At 43.0% G+C, this 19,068-nt stretch overlaps 1 protein-coding gene across 1 annotated transcript; it reads left to right on the top strand.

Annotated features, from left to right (window-relative positions):
• The first annotated feature begins 5,087 nt into the window (after positions 1-5,087).
• On the top strand, positions 5,088-18,547 carry LOC144505608 (uncharacterized). Its single transcript, XM_078231715.1, is given in 3 exon segments — positions 5,088-7,485; positions 16,124-17,505; positions 17,507-18,547. Coding segments are annotated over 3 exon segments (4,821 nt in total).
• Positions 18,548-19,068: the final 521 nt, after the last annotated feature.

Raw genomic sequence — 19,068 nt, 5'->3', positions numbered from 1 at the left:
AGAAAGAGGCCATTCGGCCCATCGAGTCTGCACCGACCGCAATCCCACCCAGGCCCTACCCCCATATCCCTGCATATTTTACCCACTAACCCCTCTAACCTACGCATCTCAGGACACTAAGGGGCAATTTTAACATGGCCAATCACCCTAATCCGCACATCTTTGGACTGTGGGAGGAAACCGGAGCACCCAGAGGAAACCCACGCAGACACGAAGAGAATGTGCAAACTCCACACAGACAGTGACCCAAGCCGGGAATCGAACCCAGGTCGCTGGAGCTGTGAATCAGCAGTGCTAACCATTGTGCTACCGTGCCGCCCATAGATCTCTGAAGGCAGAAAGGCAGGTTAATAGGGTGGTGAAAAAGGCATATGGCACACTCGCCTTTATCAATTGGGGTATAGATTACAAAAGCTGAGAGGTCATGATGGAGTAGTATAGATTTTTCGTGAGGCCAAAGCTGGAGTACTGTGTGCAATTCTGGTCGCCATATTATAGGAAGGCTGTGAACGCACTGGAGGGGGTGCAGAGGAGATTCATCAGGGTGTTGCCTGGGATGGAACATTTCAGTTATAAGGAGAGGTTGGATAGGTTTGGTTTGTTTTCTCTGGAGCAAAGAAAACTGAGGGCGACCTGATTGAGGTGTTCAAGATTATGAGGGGCATGGACAGGGTGGATAGGGAGCAGCTGTTCCGCTTAGTTGAAGGGTAAGTCACGAGGTGACACAAGTTAAATGTGAGGGGTCGGAGGTTTAGGGGCGATTTGAGGAAAAACCTTTTTCTCAGAGGGTGGTGACGGTCTGGAATGCATTGCCTGGGAGGATGCTGGAGGTGGGATGCCTCACATCCTTTAAAAAGTACGTGGATGAGTACTTGGCATGCCATAACATTCAAGGCTATGGGCCAAGTGCTGGAAAATGGGATTAGGTGGGCAGGTCAGGGCCTTTCATGCATCAGTGCAGCCTCGATGGGCCAAAGGGCCTCTTCCGCACTGTAGCATTGTGTGATTCTGTGAGCCTGCTGCAGCGAGAAAAGTCAGCTGTGCAGCCTGCGAACTTAACACTGGTTTTCTTGCCTGAACAAACGCTATGTAAATTTTGGGAAGATTCTGGCCAGAAGGCCCATTGTGAACAGTCTTGGGCCCCATACCTAAGGAAGGATGTGCTGGCCTTCGAGGGGGACCAGAGGAGGTTCGCAAGAATGATCCCAGGAATGAAGGGTTTCATAGAAGGAAGTTGGATCATAGAATTCTACAGAGCAGAAGGAGGCCATTCGGCCCATCGAGTCTGCATTTACCACAATCCCACCCAGGCCCTATCCCCAAAGCCCTTTGCATTTACCCGAGCTAGTCTGCCTGACACTAAGGGACAATTTAGTGTGGCAAATCCATCTAACTTGCATCTTTGGACTGTGGGAGGGAAGCGGTGCACCTGGAGGAAACCCACGAAGACACAGGGAGAATACGCAAGCTCCACGCAGACAGTGACCCAAGCCGGGAATTGATCCTGGGTCCCTGCCGCTGTGAGGCACCAGTGCTAACCACTGTGCCAACATGCCATCCTGCTACATTTGTCATATGAGGAATGGTTAAGGAGTCTGGGTCTATACTCGATGGAATTTCGAAGGATGAGGGGGGATCTAATTGAAACTTACAGAATAATGAGAGGCTTTGATAGAGTGGACGTGGAGAGGATGTTTCCACTCGTGTGAAAGACGAGAACTCGAGGGCACAACCTTCAGGAAGGGATGCTTCTTTTAAACTGAGGTGAGGAGGAATTTATTCAGCCAGAGGGTGGTAAATCTGTGGAGGCCACGTCATTGAGTGTCTTGAAAATAGAGATGGATAGGTTCTTGATCAATAAAGAGATCAAGGGTTTACGGTGAGAAGGCAGGAGAATGCGAATGAGAATCACATCAGTCATGATTGAATGGTAGAGCAGACTTGATGGACCAAATGGCCTAATTCTGTTCCTATGTTTTATGGTCTTATGATCTTATGGTTTGTAGTTTCTCCATGGAGTTTGGAGATGAGGTTTTTTAGGAATAAAGGTGCTCCTCCAGGTATCACATCCGGGCCAGTCATTTGCCATCGGTTGACTTTCAAGAAGGCTTATGTGACATCTGCGATGGTTTGGCCAAGGCTTCTAGGGTGGAAAGTGTGCACTCGCTGACCTCTTCCTGAAAATGGGTGTAGAATTCATTGAACTCATCGGGGAAAGGTGCATTGGTGCCGGCAATTCTACATTACTTCATTTTGTAGGCTGTGTTGCAGACTGTCAGTGGGAGCCCGTCTGGCTAGACTGGGACTCTAGCTTGGTCCGGTCTGCCTTTTGGCGTCTTTGATGCAACTCCATATCTGTATTGCTTGTATAGGTCAGGTTCGCCTGACTTAAACGCCTCAGACATGGAATTCAGCAAGCAGTGGATATTGCTGGTCATCCATGGTTTCCAGTTAGGAAACATACAGATTTGCTTCTTTGGCACACTGTCTTCTACACACTTACTAATGAAGTCAGGTACTGTCGTGGCGTACTTGTTCAGGTTGGTCACTGAGTTTATAAATATTGACCAGTCCAATGACTCGAAGCAGTCCCGTCGGAGATCATTCGATTTCTCAACATTTCACGAGTTTCTTTATCGGTGTCTCCCATATCAATTTTTTCTTGTAAGCCGGGAGCAGGAAGCACAGCCTTGTGGTTTGATTTGCCAAAGTGTTTTATGTTTGTGCAGCAGTGGTCTAGAATGTTTGCGCCTCTCGTGGAACAGGAGATATGTTGGTGCTATCTTGGTAGGACACTCTTGAGCTTAGCCTGATTGAAGTCCCCGACCACTATGAACAAGGCCTCAGGATATTTCGTTTCAACGCGACTTGTGGTGATATTTATTTCGTCCAGCGAGGTCTATACATCCGCATGGGCTGGAATGTAAACTGTTGTCAAGATAACAGAATTGAAATCCCGCCGAAGATAGTTGGGGCGGCATTTCACGGTCAGTTATTCAAGGTCAGGGAGCAGAAACTCGGCAGCATTGATACGTCTATGCACCAAGACGTGTTAATTAGAAGGCAGACCCCACCTCCTTATTCCTTGCCTGAGGCCGCTGTATGGTCCCTTCAGTAGACTGAGAAGACCTCTGGTTGCAGGGCACAGTAGTAGACAGTTGGCGGGACGTTTGCCTGATTATTCCGTTCGTGGAGCTGTTAAGACATTCATATTGCGTAGCGTGGTGTCTCAATTTCAGTGGTCAATAAATGAACATTTTTGAGGGTAGTGAACTTTTGCGGATTGGTGCGAGAGGACAAGCGGTCACTTGACTCCAAGTGGTCACTTGACTGATATTAGGCAAGCTGTGACATGATGAATGGTGAGAGAAGTTGAACGTTCACAGTGCATAATTGCAAGGTCGTTTGCGAAAAAACAAAATTCACAAAAGTAGAGGGTGGTTTAATCAAAGCAGCCAAGTAACAGAGGCTGACAAAAACTTTTCATGAGAGCGAATAGTTTTTACAAAACACCAGGATTTTGGACCCTGGGGTTGCATTTTTCGTAATATTAATTTGAATCTCATTCCTGTTATGTTTGCGCTCTGTGCGCTCCCTTTATTGTTAGTTTATAATTCCCATGGGCTGTGATCAGACATAAAAATATCCAGAATCTCCAAATTGTCGTCTGTCGCAATAGTTCGTAAGTGCTGAATACATTCAGAATATTTAATCAAGTGGAATGCCGATCCACATAACACAATTTGATTAATATTATAATCAATATAATAAGCAGGGAAATGTGACAAATACGTGCCAATGACTCGTTCGGCAACATCAAAATCATATTTTATTTAGGATTAAATGCATTCTGAGCGTTACATTAGAAATCCGAGCATAATTGCTACATAGAATGTCTTAATTGCTTATCTTAGCATTTGTTTGGTTACCCTGGTTCATATTCCCTCATTGTTTTTGCTTGTCCATCGCCACTTATTCCAAATGGTTAATCATTTCCTGTATTTCAGTTATCCGGTTCCCCTGCTGTTAATAATCATGATTAATAATCTGCTCCTATGTCTTATGGTCTTATTAGGTTCTTGATTAATAAGGGGATCAGGAGTTATGGGGAAGAGGCAGGAGAATGGGGATGAGAAAAATATCAGCCATGGTTGAATGGCGAAGCAGACTCTATGTCCCACGTGGCGTAATTCTGCTCCTATGTCTTATGGCCTTATGATAAGGCTAACTGGAGCTATAAACCAACGATACATGAGGCATTCGAAATTGGCTCAGATACTTTACAAATTTTGAAGATTTCTGTTTGCAAAATCATATTTCTTATTGGTCTGCAGATAAATGTTTTCGAAATAATCTTAAAGTGCTTTGGTCAAAAATAATTCAGGTTATAATCAAAAGGCAAGTACATTTCTCCATCTGGATAAGGGATACTCACAGCAGTTAAAAATGCTTTGCGAAAACAGTCGAAAACTCATCATAGTTTGAAAATAATTAAGAGAAGACGGTCATTGATACAATGATGAGTATGGAACCTTTTACTTCATAAAACAGGATCATCTGGTGTTAAATGGGACATACATATGATGCCGCCTTGACAAATATTGAAATTGTCTTGTCCCAGATTAGAGGCTGAGGAAGTAAATGGACAGGTTCAACATGATAATTCCATTGCATTTGAAAGGAGCAGTGATTGCCGATATAGAAAGGCTGCTAATCGGAAATGTATGCCGTTGTGTGCATATTTTGGTTGTACACTGTTAAAAGAATAAACAGAATTGAAGACCCTCACATCAGTAACTGTACAGCTTTAAGAAAGAAAAACTGGTGTAATCATAGGCAGGGACTCGCAGTGTCGCTGTAGACCAATGAAGATCCCAAATCCAACCAGAGATCTATTGCTCCTCCTCCCGCACAGAACCATAGCAGGAACAGAAAGACAATCATTGCCTGCGTTCATTCTGTGGAAAGGTCCCTGTCAATTCACTCGGTATTCTTCTCGTAAGGTATTGTGTGGATTATGCGATCGGGAAGTGCTTGATATTAATAGAATGCCGGGTTTTTTTGCACGTCTCCAAATAGAGCAGGCAATGGCAGAGCCACGGTTAACCAACGCCTTAAAATTCAGACAATTACAATTTGAAATAATTTTCCTTCTTTTTGTGTCGGATCTGGTTTTCGGAAAAATTCATTACTCGATTCGCGAAGAAACGGAGTCCGGCGCTTTTGTTGGGAATGTGGCCGAAGATTTGGGATTGAACGTTCGAAGATTGACAGCTCGAAATTTCCGAATAACAACTGCTGATAAAAGGCAGTGTTTGGAGGTCAATTTGGAAACCGGGATTTTATTTGCTAAGGAAAGGATAGACAGAGAGCAGCTGTGTGGGCAGATGCCAGTTTGTCTCCTTTCTTTCGAGATTGTAGTAGAAGAGCCTTTGGAGATGTATCGCGGTGAGGTGGAGATTCTTGATAGAAATGATAATTCGCCCAGTTTCCCGGAGAGTGCCATTCTCCTACAAATGGCTGAAAACATACTGCCAGGCTCCAGCTTTCCACTAGAGAGCGCGCTTGATCCAGACGTGGGGACAAATACAGTCACCGGTTACAATATCAGCCCCAATGAGAACTTCGGGCTAAAAGTGGAGACTGAACAAGACGGTAGTAAAATTATCGAGTTGTTATTGGAGAAATCATTGGACCGCGAACGACAGTCATCGTTTCAGCTGATGCTGACGGCCAGTGACGGAGGAAGTCCTCCCAGATCTGGGAGCGCTCGGATTCTCATCACTGTGCTGGACAGCAACGACAATGCGCCTGCGTTCGATAGCAAGGTCTACAAGGTCAACCTGGTGGAGAATTCACCCAGAGGAACTTTGGTGGTTTCAGTCCATGCCACTGATACAGACGAAGGCCTGAATGCGGAGGTAACTTATTGTTACAGCAACCGCGTTTCACAGAAAATGCAAGAACTGTTTAGTTTGGATCCGCGAACAGGAGAGATTAGGGTTCAAGGCAAAATTGATTACGAAGAAGCAAGCAGTTATTCACTTGATGTTCAGGCTGTTGACAATGGTTCACCGGCAATTACTGGACATACCAAAATTGTGATTAATGTAATTGATGCGAATGATAACGCCCCTGAGATATTATTAAAGTCCTCGTCTCACTTGGTCCCTGAAGATGCTGCTCCCGGGACTGTGACAGCTCTGATCAATGTAATCGATCGCGATTCTGGAAACAACGGAGAGGTGCATTGTGAGATCCCAAAGAACGTTCCCTTTAAATTGCAAACATTTTCGAGTGGGCATTATAAATTACTAACAAGTGACATGCTGGATCGTGAAACCACCCCTTTATACAACATTGCAATTTTAGCCAGGGACTCGGGATCTCCTCCGCTGTCAACAAATAAAACCATTCAGATAACGGTTTCTGATATAAACGATAACACTCCAAGATTTCCTCGCTCCATGGACACCGTGTATGTGGTGGAGAATAATGCTCGTGGTGCTTCCATTTTCGCAGTGACTGCCTACGATCCTGATCTGGATCAGAATTCCTACATCACTTACTCTTTCACAGAAACTCGTATCCGAGATTTACCATTGTCAAATTACCTCACTCTTAGTTCGATGAACGGCACCATTTACGCACTGCGCTCTTTTGACTACGAGCGAGTCAAAAATTTCCAGATTCAAGTGCAAGCCCGAGACGCTGGCGTTCCTCCTCTGAGCAGCAGCGCAACAATGAATGTTATCATCTTGGATCAAAATGACAACGCTCCGGTTATTGTTTCACCTTCAACACAGAGCGGATCAGCAGCAGTGGACATTGTGCCTCAGTCAGCGGCTCAGGGCTACTTGGTCACCAAGATAATTGCAACTGATGCTGATTCTGGTCAGAACGCACGGCTCCACTATCAGGTGCTGAAAGCCACTGATCCGAGTTTGTTCAGCGTGGGGCTGAACTCTGGAGAAATCAGAACGGCCCGAGGAATTTTGGAGCAGGATGCCATCACTCAAAGTCTGGTCATCTTGGTGAAGGATAATGGACAGCCGAGTCTCTCCAGCACGGCTACCATCAACTTTTCAATCCTGGGAAATGTTACTGAAATTTACCCGGAAAGCCGTAACTTAGTGACAAATCCTGAATATGACTCTGATATAAATCTTTATTTAATCGTGATTTTAGGTTCAACTTCCTTTATATTTCTTGTCACCATCATTTTGTTAATCGGCATCAAGTGTAAACAGGACAGAAATATTATTGAAGATTACAACTCCCCAAGTTTTTGCAATAGGCTGGACGATTCTCACAGTGATTTTCACCCGAGACCTACACTGAAAGAATCTTTAAATTATCCTGCGGCTGGAGATATTATTCGCTTGCCTGAAACGCACCATTATGCAGTCTGTCTGTCTCCGGAATCAGCACAGAGCGATTTTCTGTATTTGAAGCCCTACACACCGCCCATGTCTCAGGAGCAATGTTAAATTCTAATGATTTGGCAGCATTGAAGCAGGGTTAAATTACTGGCAACTTTTGTTATATCCGTCCCAGCCGCGTGTATTGCTGAAACTTTCTCCCTTTCCGGATCACTATAATGGATTGAAATGTTGCCTCTTGTTATTCAACTGTCAGTGTTGTTTAGCAAAATATATGGTGCAAAATAAAAAGCTCCATGTTACTTCATCGAAGCGTCTGCAGCTGGTATCCTTTAGCTGAGAAGGGAATCTGGCAGACGTTTAGTCCAATCAGAGACACAATTCGGTTTGATGTAAGGTCCGTTCCACAATTGACTTTGGGGCATTGGTACCGAAATGAATGCCGAAAATTTGCCTTCACCGTTTGCTATTTTAAATGCCAACACAAGAGATTAGAGGGCCCCTATTCCTTTGTAACATTGGAAGAGTAGTGGGTGCGCTTGAAAAGTTCAGAACCAGCTCAATGGATTCTGATTGTGACTTCAACATTGATGCTGACCTGAAGCTGTTTAAGAATGATAAGAAATCGCTGGAGAACTACTAACAAATATCCGTATTCGTGTGATAAAGTCTAAAATATTTTGGGATCCAGCAAATTTGAATATAATAGCCCAGATAAGAATTAAGGATGGAAAAAAGGCTACCTAGAAGCATAGAAACTTAAAACCTAGGAGCAGGATGAAGCCATTCTGCTCTTCGAGCCTACTCCGCCATTAAGTATGATTCGCCATTCAGTATGATCATGTCTATTCCAGCTTTCCCCCATATCCTTTGTTGCACATAGCCCCGAGAGCTATGCCTAACGTATTCATGAAAACGTACAATGTTTTAGCTTCAATTGCTTACTGTGGGAGTGAACTCCAGGGGCTCACCAGACTACCTGGCTGAATACATTTCTCCTCTTCTCATTCCTAAAGGGCTTACACCGTGTTCTTACACTTCGGCCCCTGGTTCTGGAATTCGCCACGATCAGAACATCCTTCCTACTTCGACCCTTCCTAGTCCTGTTCGATATTAACAGGGTTCTATGTGATCCCCCTTCATTTTTATAAACTGGAGCGAATATTATCCTAACTGACTCAATCTGTTTTCATATGTCACTCCCGCCATCCCAGGAATCAGGCTGCTAAACCATCGCTGCACTCCTGCTATAGCAATAATATCTTTCCCCAGATAACGAGATGAAATTGCACACAACAAACCAGATGTGGTCTCAGCAATGCCCTGTATAATTAGTACAAACATTCCTGTTCTTGTACTCGAATACATTATAAGTTAATGATTTGGAAGAAGGAACAAAAAAGTATTATCTCCAAATTTTTCAGACGACATGAAATTGGGTTGGAGGCTGAGCTGCGAGGAGGATGCAGTAACTTGGACAGGCTGAGTGTATGGGTATATGCATGGCAGATGCAGTATAATGTGGATGAAGATGGGGTTATCCACTTCGGTAGCAAAAATAGATAGATGGATTATTATTTGAATGGGTGTAAATTGAGAAAGGTGCGAGAGGCTGGTGTCCTCTTGCATTGGTTTTGAAAATAAGTGCGCAGGTACAGCAGGCAATAAAGAAGGCAAATGGTATTTTGGCCTTCATGGCAAGAGGATTTGACTATAGGAATAGGGATCTTTTACTACAATTGTACAGGGCATTGGTGAGGCCACACAGGGAGTATTTTGTGCAGTTTTGGTGTCCTTGTCAGAGGAAGGATATCCGTGCTCTCGAGGGAGTACAGCAAAGGTTTATCAGACTGATTCCTGGAATGGAAGGTCTGTCATATGAGGAGAGACTAAGTCGGTTAGGATTGTCTTGATTAGAGTTTAGAAGAGTGAGAGGAGTCTCATAGAAGCTTATAAATTCTAACGGGATTAGACGGAGTAGATTCAGAAAGAATGTCCCCAATGATGAGGGAATCCAGGACTAGAGGTCATAGTTTGAAGAAAAGGGGTAATTTGGTCTCACACCTTGTGAGACTAAGGTGAGGAGAAATGTCGTCATCCAGAGAGGGTTGAATCTGTGGAATTTCCTCCCACAGCAAGAAGTTGAGGCCAAAACACTCTGTGAGTTCAAGAAGAAGGTAGATATAGGTCTTGGGGCAAAAGTGATCAAGGGATATGGGGGGAAGGCGGGATATTAATTTTGATGATCCACTATGATCAAAATAAGTGGCGGAACAGGCTTGAAGGGCCGAGTGGCCTATTCTTGCTTCAATTTTCTATGTTGGTTTGAATCTTCTCGCCACGAATGTCAACATATTAGCGGCCTTCTTGTTTGCCACTTACTTCACCTGTGTGCTGACTTTCAGGAACTGGTGTACAAGGGCACCCAGGTCTCATTGCACATTCCCCTCTCTCGATTTCAAGCCATTCAGATAATAATCAGCCTTTCTGTTTTTGCTTCCAAATGGATATTTATTTATCCACATTTTGCGGGAACTCTCATGCATTTGTCCATTCACTCAACCTGTCCAAATCATACTGAAGGATCTCTGCATGCTCCTCACGGCCCACCCTCCCACCTGTCATCTGCAAATGTTGAGATATTACATTTAGTTCCCTCATCTAAATCAGTAATATATATTGTTAATAGCTGGGATCCTAGCACTGATCACTGTGGTACCACACCGGTCATTGCCTGCCATTTGGAAAGGACCAGCCCTGCACGTTGTTTCATGTTGCCAAGCAGCGTTTTATCCATTTCAATACATTATCTCAATCCTATGCACTTGCTTTGCACTATAACCTCTTATGTGCGACTTTGAACATCCAAATAAACCATATCCACTGGCTCCCCTCGTCAACTCTGTTCGTTGCATTCTCAAATAATTCAGTAGGTTTGTTCAGCATGATCTGTTTTTCATACATCTATGCTGAACTATATGATCCTACCACAGTTTTCCAAGTGTTTTGCTATTAAATCTTCTGGAATGGAGTCGAGCATATTTCCCACTACCGATTTGTCTATAATTCCGTTTGTTCTCTACCTCCATTTTTAAACAGTGGGGTTATATTAGCTACAATCTGATCTGAGGGAACTTCTCCAGAATATATAGAATCTTGGAAGATGACCAACAATGCATCTATTTTGTCTGGTGCCACTTCCTTAAAAACTCAAGGATATATATCAGGGTTTGTGGACTTATTGGCTTTCAATCCCATCAATTTACTCGACACCATTTCCCCCCAAAATTGTTTTCACCAATATATTTCTCTTCGCAAACCTGTAGAGGATTTTCAGTCAGTTTCCTTCCCCCCAATTTACTCTCGTGCTCTATTTTCGGCTTCTTAATCAATCTCTTTGCACTCTTTTGCTGTGAACTATAAACTGCCCCCAATCTTCAGGTCTATTGTTTTTTTCTGGCCAATATGTGTGCCTCATCCTTTGCTCTATTGCTATCTCTAATTTTCCTTGTAAGCCATGTTTTGGCCACCTTTTCCGTTTTATTTAGCAACAGAATGGAAAGAACATTTGTTACAGTTCACCCATGCATTTTTATACGTTTGCAATTGCCGAGCTATGTCATCCCTTTAGGTTACGTTTCGCAATCTATCAAAATGCCTCATACCATCGTAGTTTCCTTTAATTAGATTCAGGACACTAGTCTCAGAATCAACTACATCTGTCTCTATCTTGATGCAAATTCGTCTCACATGATGGTCGTTCATCTCCAGGGTCCTTGCACAAAAGGATTGCCAAATGTCCCTTTCTCATTACACAATGCTCATTCTAGGACAACCTGTTCTCTCGTTGTTTCCTCAATATGTTGGTTCAGAAAACCCATCCCGTACACTCCAGGGAATCCTTCTCTAAGAGACTGTTACTGACTTGCTTTGCCCAATCTTTATGCAGATTTAAGTTACCTATAATTACATATATTTCTTTACTGCATGTTTCTGTAATTTCCTGCTTAGGAAATAAGTATTAATCCTGTGATCACTACGTTTGAGGTCTTACTTTTCAACTTATTTCCTAACTCCTCCACAACATCGCCACGACAGTTTGGGTGTCTATTTACAACCGCCCACTAACGTATTGTACTCCTGAGTGTTTCTCACCTCGACCGATACAGATTCCACATCGTCAGGCGAGTAAGAGCAGTCCATTCACCATTTTGTTCTATCCTACCGCTGAGCTGAGGCCAATAGCAGAGACACTGACAGGGTGAGACACTTATCAGCTTGGCCTGACATCCCAAATAACTTAGCAAACATTTGAATCATTGTACAATATACGTTATATAGATAAGTGATGAAATCAGTTCTCTCAGAGTTAATAATTTTCCTCACAATTGCGGTAATTTCCTCTTCAACCAGCAACACAACTCCAAGACGCTTTCCTTTTTGTCTGTTCTCCCTGAATATGAAGACGTCTGAATGTTCAGTTCTCACTGTTGGTCGCTCTGCACTCATTTCTCTGTGATCAGAACTACTTTATACCCATTTACATCTATTTGTGTGAATAACTCACCCTCTTTATCGTGAATGCCCCATGCATTATGTCCCATTGCCTTACGGCTTGTCATTTTCACATTCCTTGTCACGTTTCCCATGACTTTTCACGATGGCCTTGGTTGATTCTGGCGCTTGATTCCCCAGCCTATCATATTTCCTATTCATCGTTCTGTCTTTTGTTCTTGTCCATGTTTTCTCCGCCTCTGACACCTTGCATAGTTTTAGTTTACACCCTCCTCAACTACTCCAGCAAATATATCCTTCGGACATCAGTCCCAGCTCTGCCCTCGGTGTAGCACATCCAAATTGTCCCCCAGGACCAGTCCCGAACTCCCAGGAATCTGAAACCGTATCCCTGACCTATCCCTTCAACCACGTATTCATCTGATATATACTGATATTTCTGCTCTGACTAGCACCTGACACTGGTGTTAATCCTGTGATCACTACTTTTGAGGTCTTACTTTACAACTTATTTCCTAACTTTTTATATGGTACTTTTAGGACCTCATCCCTGTTTTTTATTCTTATGTTGTTTGTACCGATGTGTTCTATGACCATTAGCTGTTCACCCTTCCCCTCAAAATGGTCTGTAGCTCATCTGATATATCCTTGACCCTAGCAACAGGGAGGGACATACCATCCTCAAGTCTTGCTTGTGGCCACAGACATCCTTATCTATTCCCCTTACAAATGAAACCCCGATAACATATGCATTCTCACATTATTTAATCCTACCCTGTGCAGTTGAGTCGAACGTGGTGCAATGAATTTGGCTGTTGAATCTTTCCCCTGAGAAGGAATTCCCTCAACAGTATCCAAAGGGCTCTATCTGTTTTGCAGGGCAATAGCCACAGGAGTTTACTGCACTGCCTGCCTAGTTCCCTTGCTCTTCCTGGTGGTCTTCCATTCCCTTCCTGCCTGTGGAGTCTTCACCTGCATTATGACCACCTGTTTATTTGTGCTATCCACAATGCTCTCTGCCCCGCAAATGCTCCACAGTGTCCCCAGATCCTGCTCCAGCTCCAAAACCCGGGCCTTCACAGCTGCAGCTGGAGACACATCCTGCACACATGCTGCCTCTGGGCACTGGAAATGTTCCCGGCTTCCAACATGAAGCAGGAGGGCCAGGGAACGACATTGAGTTCTCCTGCCATGATTCATCCCGTTCTGAAGCCTTTTGGGGAAGACTTAAAATTAATTAATCTAGGGCCCTTCTCCACTGCCCTCGTTTCGATAAATTATAAAATACAAAACAAGCTCCTTGGAAATTATAATCAATAAAGTAATAAGTCCTAACGCTATCATACTCGCCCAGTCAGCTGCTTCCACTTGCGGTGCGTCATCTCGGGATCTCCAAAGTCCAAGCTGGAACTCCGCTCTCTGTTTCGCTCTGTCTCGCAACCTTTTTTTTCTCTGGCTCCCACTCTTCAACTTCAACTCGTGAGACCACTTACTGTGCCTATCCCAGTCCAACGCCGATAACTCCACATCATCTTCAACTTCATCATACTCGTCTTTATTTCTTTATTTCACTTTGACTTGATTCACTTTCCCGCTTGTTGCTCTTCCTTACCGAAATTCAAGGAGCTACTTATTTATAAATGGCATGGTTTTTCAGTTTAAGCTATTTAAACACAATCCCTAAAAGCATCTCTCACTAACTTTTTAGAAGCTAATTTATTAATCACAGGTAAGGCTTACATTAGCACTGCAATGAAGTTAACTGAAATATTTACCATTTTCCCGTAAGATCACTCTTGAATTTCTTTTTTCAAACTCAGCTCTCTATTCCAGTGTCGGACATCCCCCGCAATGCCGGCAATCTCCGTTCTGAGAAGATAAGTCACACGATTTCTCTAACTACGCTAATATTCTGCAATCATAGCGCCAGGGAATTGCATATTTTGCAAAGAACGTACAACACAGAAATAGGGCTTTCGGTCTAATAGGTCCATGGAGTACTGAATGCTGCACACCAGTCTCCTCCCCGCTTTAGTTATCAAACTCAGTCAGCATGCATTTTTGCTAAGTGCCGCTGGGAAGTAGTTTTGTTCAGCACTGACGTTAAGTTGAACATCAGTCTGGGTCGAAGGCACAACATCAGCAAAGACAATTGTACTTTCAGCCTCCAAAACATGTTTTAAAAGTCAACAAAACTCAAGAAATATTTGAGTTTGAATTTCTGCTCTTCAGTCCGTGATCTTCTGCCCAGTAAAATGAATTGGAGCAAAATGGCGCTAGCCGCAGATTATGTCGATTGAATGAATTCAGCAGCCAGAACGCACAATTCATAACGTGCACAATAGCTGTACGCGTAATGGGCAGTTGGTGGGACAGCTACCTTGTTATGACGTTCATGGAGGTGTAACACATTCATATTGAATAGCGTGGTGTCTCAATTTGAGTGGTCAATAGATGAACATTTTTTTCGAGGGTACTGAACATTTGCTGATTAGTATGAGAGAAAACAAAATTCACACAAGCAGAGGGCGATTTTAATCAAACTTGCCAATGACAGAGGTAACATTAGGGCAAATAGATTCAAGAATCTTATCAGAAATAATTTTGAGCAAATAACAGTAACATGATTGTGAAGCGGGGTTTATTTACTTAGAGGGCGAGTAAAGCCTGACATTTTATTGGGAATTCCATTTGCGTAAAAATAACGCCGATTTTGCTGTTTTGGATCAAATAAATAGCCAATTCTCTTTAAATTTATTTCATATTAGCTTACAGTCTTTGCCGGTTTAATGTAGATGAGTTTTTTAAATTTTTATTTAAAGCCACCATTTTAGATCCTGGATTTGCATTTTTCGTAATCTTAATTCGTAACTCCTTCCCGTTATGATTCTGCACTCTGCGCTCTCTTTATCGTGAGCACATGATTCTCATGGATTAGGGTCAGGCATAAACTGATCCAGATTCCCCAAATTGTCGTCAGTCGCAATAGGTCGGAAGTGCTGAGCATATTCAGAATATTACTCTGTAACAATCAAATGGAATGTCCGACTCACTAACAAAATTTGATTTAATATTAATATTAGAAACAAAATAGGCAGCAGGAAAATGTGGCAATTGTGTGCCAATCAGTCGTTCACCAACATCAAAATCACATTTCATTTTGGATATAATAAATTCTGAAAACTACGTTAGAAATCCGGGTATCACTGCCAGGTTGAATTTCCTCATTGCTGATGTTAATATATTTTTTCGTTTAATTAAGTACAAAATATTTATCAAATATTCATAATTCCACATCGGATTCATATTGCCTTTTATATTTTTTGAATTGCTGTCGCCACTTATAAGTATCTAATAATTTATTGTATTTAAATTATCCGATTACCCTCCCGTCAATAATCGTGATAAGATTAACAGGAGCCATAAATCAGGTATACATGGAATATCCGAAATTAGCTCACATACTTCACAGATCATGTAGATGCCTGTGTGCAAAATCATCTTGTTTTATTTGTCTGATTGGTCAAATAATCCTGAAGGGCTGTGATCGGAAATAATTATGGTTAGTTTCAAAAGACCATTTAAATTCTGCACCTGGATAGGGGAGACTGACAGCGTATAAAAGTACTTTACCAAAGCAGTCGAAAAACTCAAATAATCAAGAGAAGACGGTCACTGATATATTGATGGGTATGGATCGTTTTCATTTGCAAAATAGGATCATCTGGTGGTATGTCGAAAAATACATACGATGTTGCCGTGACGAATATTGAAATTGTCTTGTCGCAGATTATATGGTGAGGAACGAATGGAAAGCTTCAACCTAATAATTCCATTTCAGTTGAAATGAGCAGTGATAGCCTGCATAGAGAGCCTACTAATCGGAATTTTCTGTGGTTGTGTGCGTATTTTGGTTGTACACTGTTAAAAGGGTATTCGAGATTGAAGGCCTCCACATCAGCAACAGTGCAGCTTTAAGAAACAAAAACTGGTGTAATCATAGGCAGGGACTGGCAGTGTCGCTGCAGACCAATGAAGATCTCAAATCCAACCAGAGATCTATTGCTCCTCCTCCCGCACAGACCAGAGCAGGAACAGAAAGGCAATCTTTGCCTGCGTTCATTTTGTGGAAAAGTCTCTCTCAGTTCGCTCAGCATTTTGATCTTAAGATATTTTGTAGATTATGCGATCGGGAGGCGCTTGATCTTAATAGACTGCTGGTTTAGTTTTGCGCCTCCAAATAGAACAGGCAATGGCAGAGCCAAGGTTAACCAACGCCTTAAAATTCAGACAATTGGATATAATTTTCTTTCTTTTAGTATCGGATCTGGTTTTCGGGAAAATTCATTACATTATTCACGAAGAAATGGAGTCTGGCGCTTTTGTTGGGAATGCCGCCGAAGATTTGGGACTGAACATTCGGAGGCTGTCAGCTCGAAAATTCCGACTGGTCTCTGCTGATAAAAGGCAGTGTTTGGAGGTGAATTCTGAAACCGGCATTTTATTTGCTAACAAAAGGATAGATAGAGAGCAGCTGTGTGGGCAAAAGACAGCTTGTGTCCTTTCTTTCGAGATTGTAGTGGAAGTGCCTTTGGAGATGTACCGCAGTCAAGTGGAGATTCTTGATATAAATGATAATTCGCCCAGTTTCCCGGAGAGTGCCATTCTCTTACAAATGCCCGAAAGCATACTGCCAGGCTCCAGCTTTCCATTAGAGAGCGCGCTTGATCCAGACGTGGGGACAAATACAGTCACCGCTTACAACATCAGCCCCAATGAAAACTTCGGCCTAAGAGTGGAGACGGCAGAAGACGGTAGTAAAATTGCCGAGTTGTTGTTGGAAAAACCATTGGATCGTGAACGACAGTCATCGTTTCAGCTGATGCTGACGGCCACTGACGGAGGGAGTCCTCCCAGATCTGGAAGCGCTCGGATTCTCATCACTGTGCTGGACAGCAACGACAATGCGCCTGCGTTCGATAGCAAGGTCTACAAGGTCAACTTGATGGAGAACTCTCCCAGAGGAACTTTGGTGGTTTCAGTCCATGCCGCTGATCCAGACGAAGGTTCGAATGCGGAGATAACATATTCTTTTAGTAACCGTGTTTCACAGAAAATGCAAGAACTGTTTAGTTTGGATCGGCGAACAGGAGAGATTCGAGTTCAAGGCAGAATTGATTATGAAGAAGCAAGCAGTTATTCACTTGATGTTCAAGCTGTCGACAATGGTTCACCGGCAAATGCAGGACGTTCTAAAATCCTGATTAATATAATTGATGTGAATGATAACGCCCCTGAGATATTATTAACGTCCTTGTCTCACGTGGTCCCTGAAGATGCTGCTCCTGGGACTGTGACAGCTCTGATCAATGTAATCGATCGCGATTCTGGAAAAAGCGGACAGGTGAACTGTGATCTATCAATGATTGTTCCATTTGAACTTCAAACGTCTTCGAGTGGTCGTTATAAATTACGAACAAATGACATGTTGGATCGTGAAACCAACTCTATATACAACATCACAATTTTAGCCAGCGACTCGGGATCTCCTCCGCTATCAACAAATAAAACCATCCAAATATCCGTCTCTGATACGAACGATAACACTCCCAAGATTTACTAGCCCCATGGACACAGTGTATGTGATGGAGAACAACGCTCCTGGTGCTTCCATTTTCGCAGTGACTGCCTTCGATCCTGATCTTGATCAGAATTCCTACATCACTTACTCCTTCACAGAAACGCGTACCCAAGATTTGCCATTGTCAAATTACCTCACTCTTAATTCGATGAACGGCACCATTTACGCACTGCGCTCTTTTGACTACGAGCAAGTCAAAAACTTCCAGATTCAAGTGCAAGCCCGAGACGCTGGCGTTCCTCCTCTGAGCAGCAGCGCAACATTGAATGTGATCATCCTGGATCAAAATGACAACGCTCCAGTCATTGTTTCACCTTCAGCACAGAGCGGGTCAGCAGCAGTGAAGATTGTGCCTCAGTCAGCGGCTCAGGGCTACTTGGTGACCAAGATAATCGCAACTGATGCTGATTCTGGTCAGAACGCAAGGCTCCACTATCAGGTGCTTAAAGCCACTGACCCCAGTTTGTTCAGCGTGGGTCTGAACTCTGGGGAAATCAGAACAGCCCGAGGAATTTTGGATCAGGATGCCATCACTCAAACTCTGGTCATTTTGGTGAAGGATAATGGACAGCCGAGTCTCTCCAGCACGTTTGCAATCAACTTTTCAATCCTGGGCAATGTTACTGAAAATTACTCGGAAAGTCGCAACTTAGTGACAAATCTTGAATATGACTCCGATATAAATCTTTATTTAATTGTGATTTTAGGTTCAACTTCCTTTATATTTCTTGTAACCATCATTTTGTTGATTGGCATCAAGTGTAAACAGAACAGAAATACTATTGAAGATTACAACTCCTCAAGTTGTTGCTATAGGCTGGACGATTCTCATAATGATTTTCACCCGAGACCTACACTGAAAGAATCGTTAAATTATACCGCGGCTGGAGATATTGTTCGCATGCCAGAAACGTATCATTATGCAGTTTGTCTGTCTCCGGATTCAGCTCAGAGCGATTTTCTGTATCTGAAGCCCTGCACACCGCCCGTGTCCCAGGATAAATGTTAAATTGTAAAGATTTGACAGTATTGAGGCAGGGTTAAATTACTGGCAGCGTTTGTTAAATCCGTTCCTGCCGCGTGTACTGTTGAAACTATCTCCCTTTCCGGATCTCGATTATGAAATGAAATGTTGTTTCTTGTTATGCAACTGTCACTGTTGTTTAGCAAAATATGTGGTGCAAAATTAAAGGCTCCATGGTACCACATCGACGCGTTTAGAACTGGTATCCTTTAGCTGAGAAGGGAATCTGGAGACTAGTTGTTCCATCAGTGACACAATTCGGTTTTTTGTCAGGTCCGTTCCACATTTGACTTTGGGCCATTTTTACCTAAATGTATGCGGAAAATTTCCCTGCAACGTTTAGTATGTTAAATGCGACCAGAAGCGAGCAGGTGACCCCTATTCCTTTATAACATTTGAAAGAGCAATGGGTGAGCTTTAAAAGTTCATAACCGGCCCAATGGATTCTTATGGTGACTTCAACATTGATGCTGACCTGAAGCGGAAAACTACTAACAAATATCCCG

This window comes from Mustelus asterias, chromosome 16 (assembly GCF_964213995.1).
Source record: "Mustelus asterias chromosome 16, sMusAst1.hap1.1, whole genome shotgun sequence".
NCBI lineage: Eukaryota > Metazoa > Chordata > Chondrichthyes > Carcharhiniformes > Triakidae > Mustelus > Mustelus asterias.
This window is presented reverse-complemented; position numbering and strand designations above follow the sequence as displayed.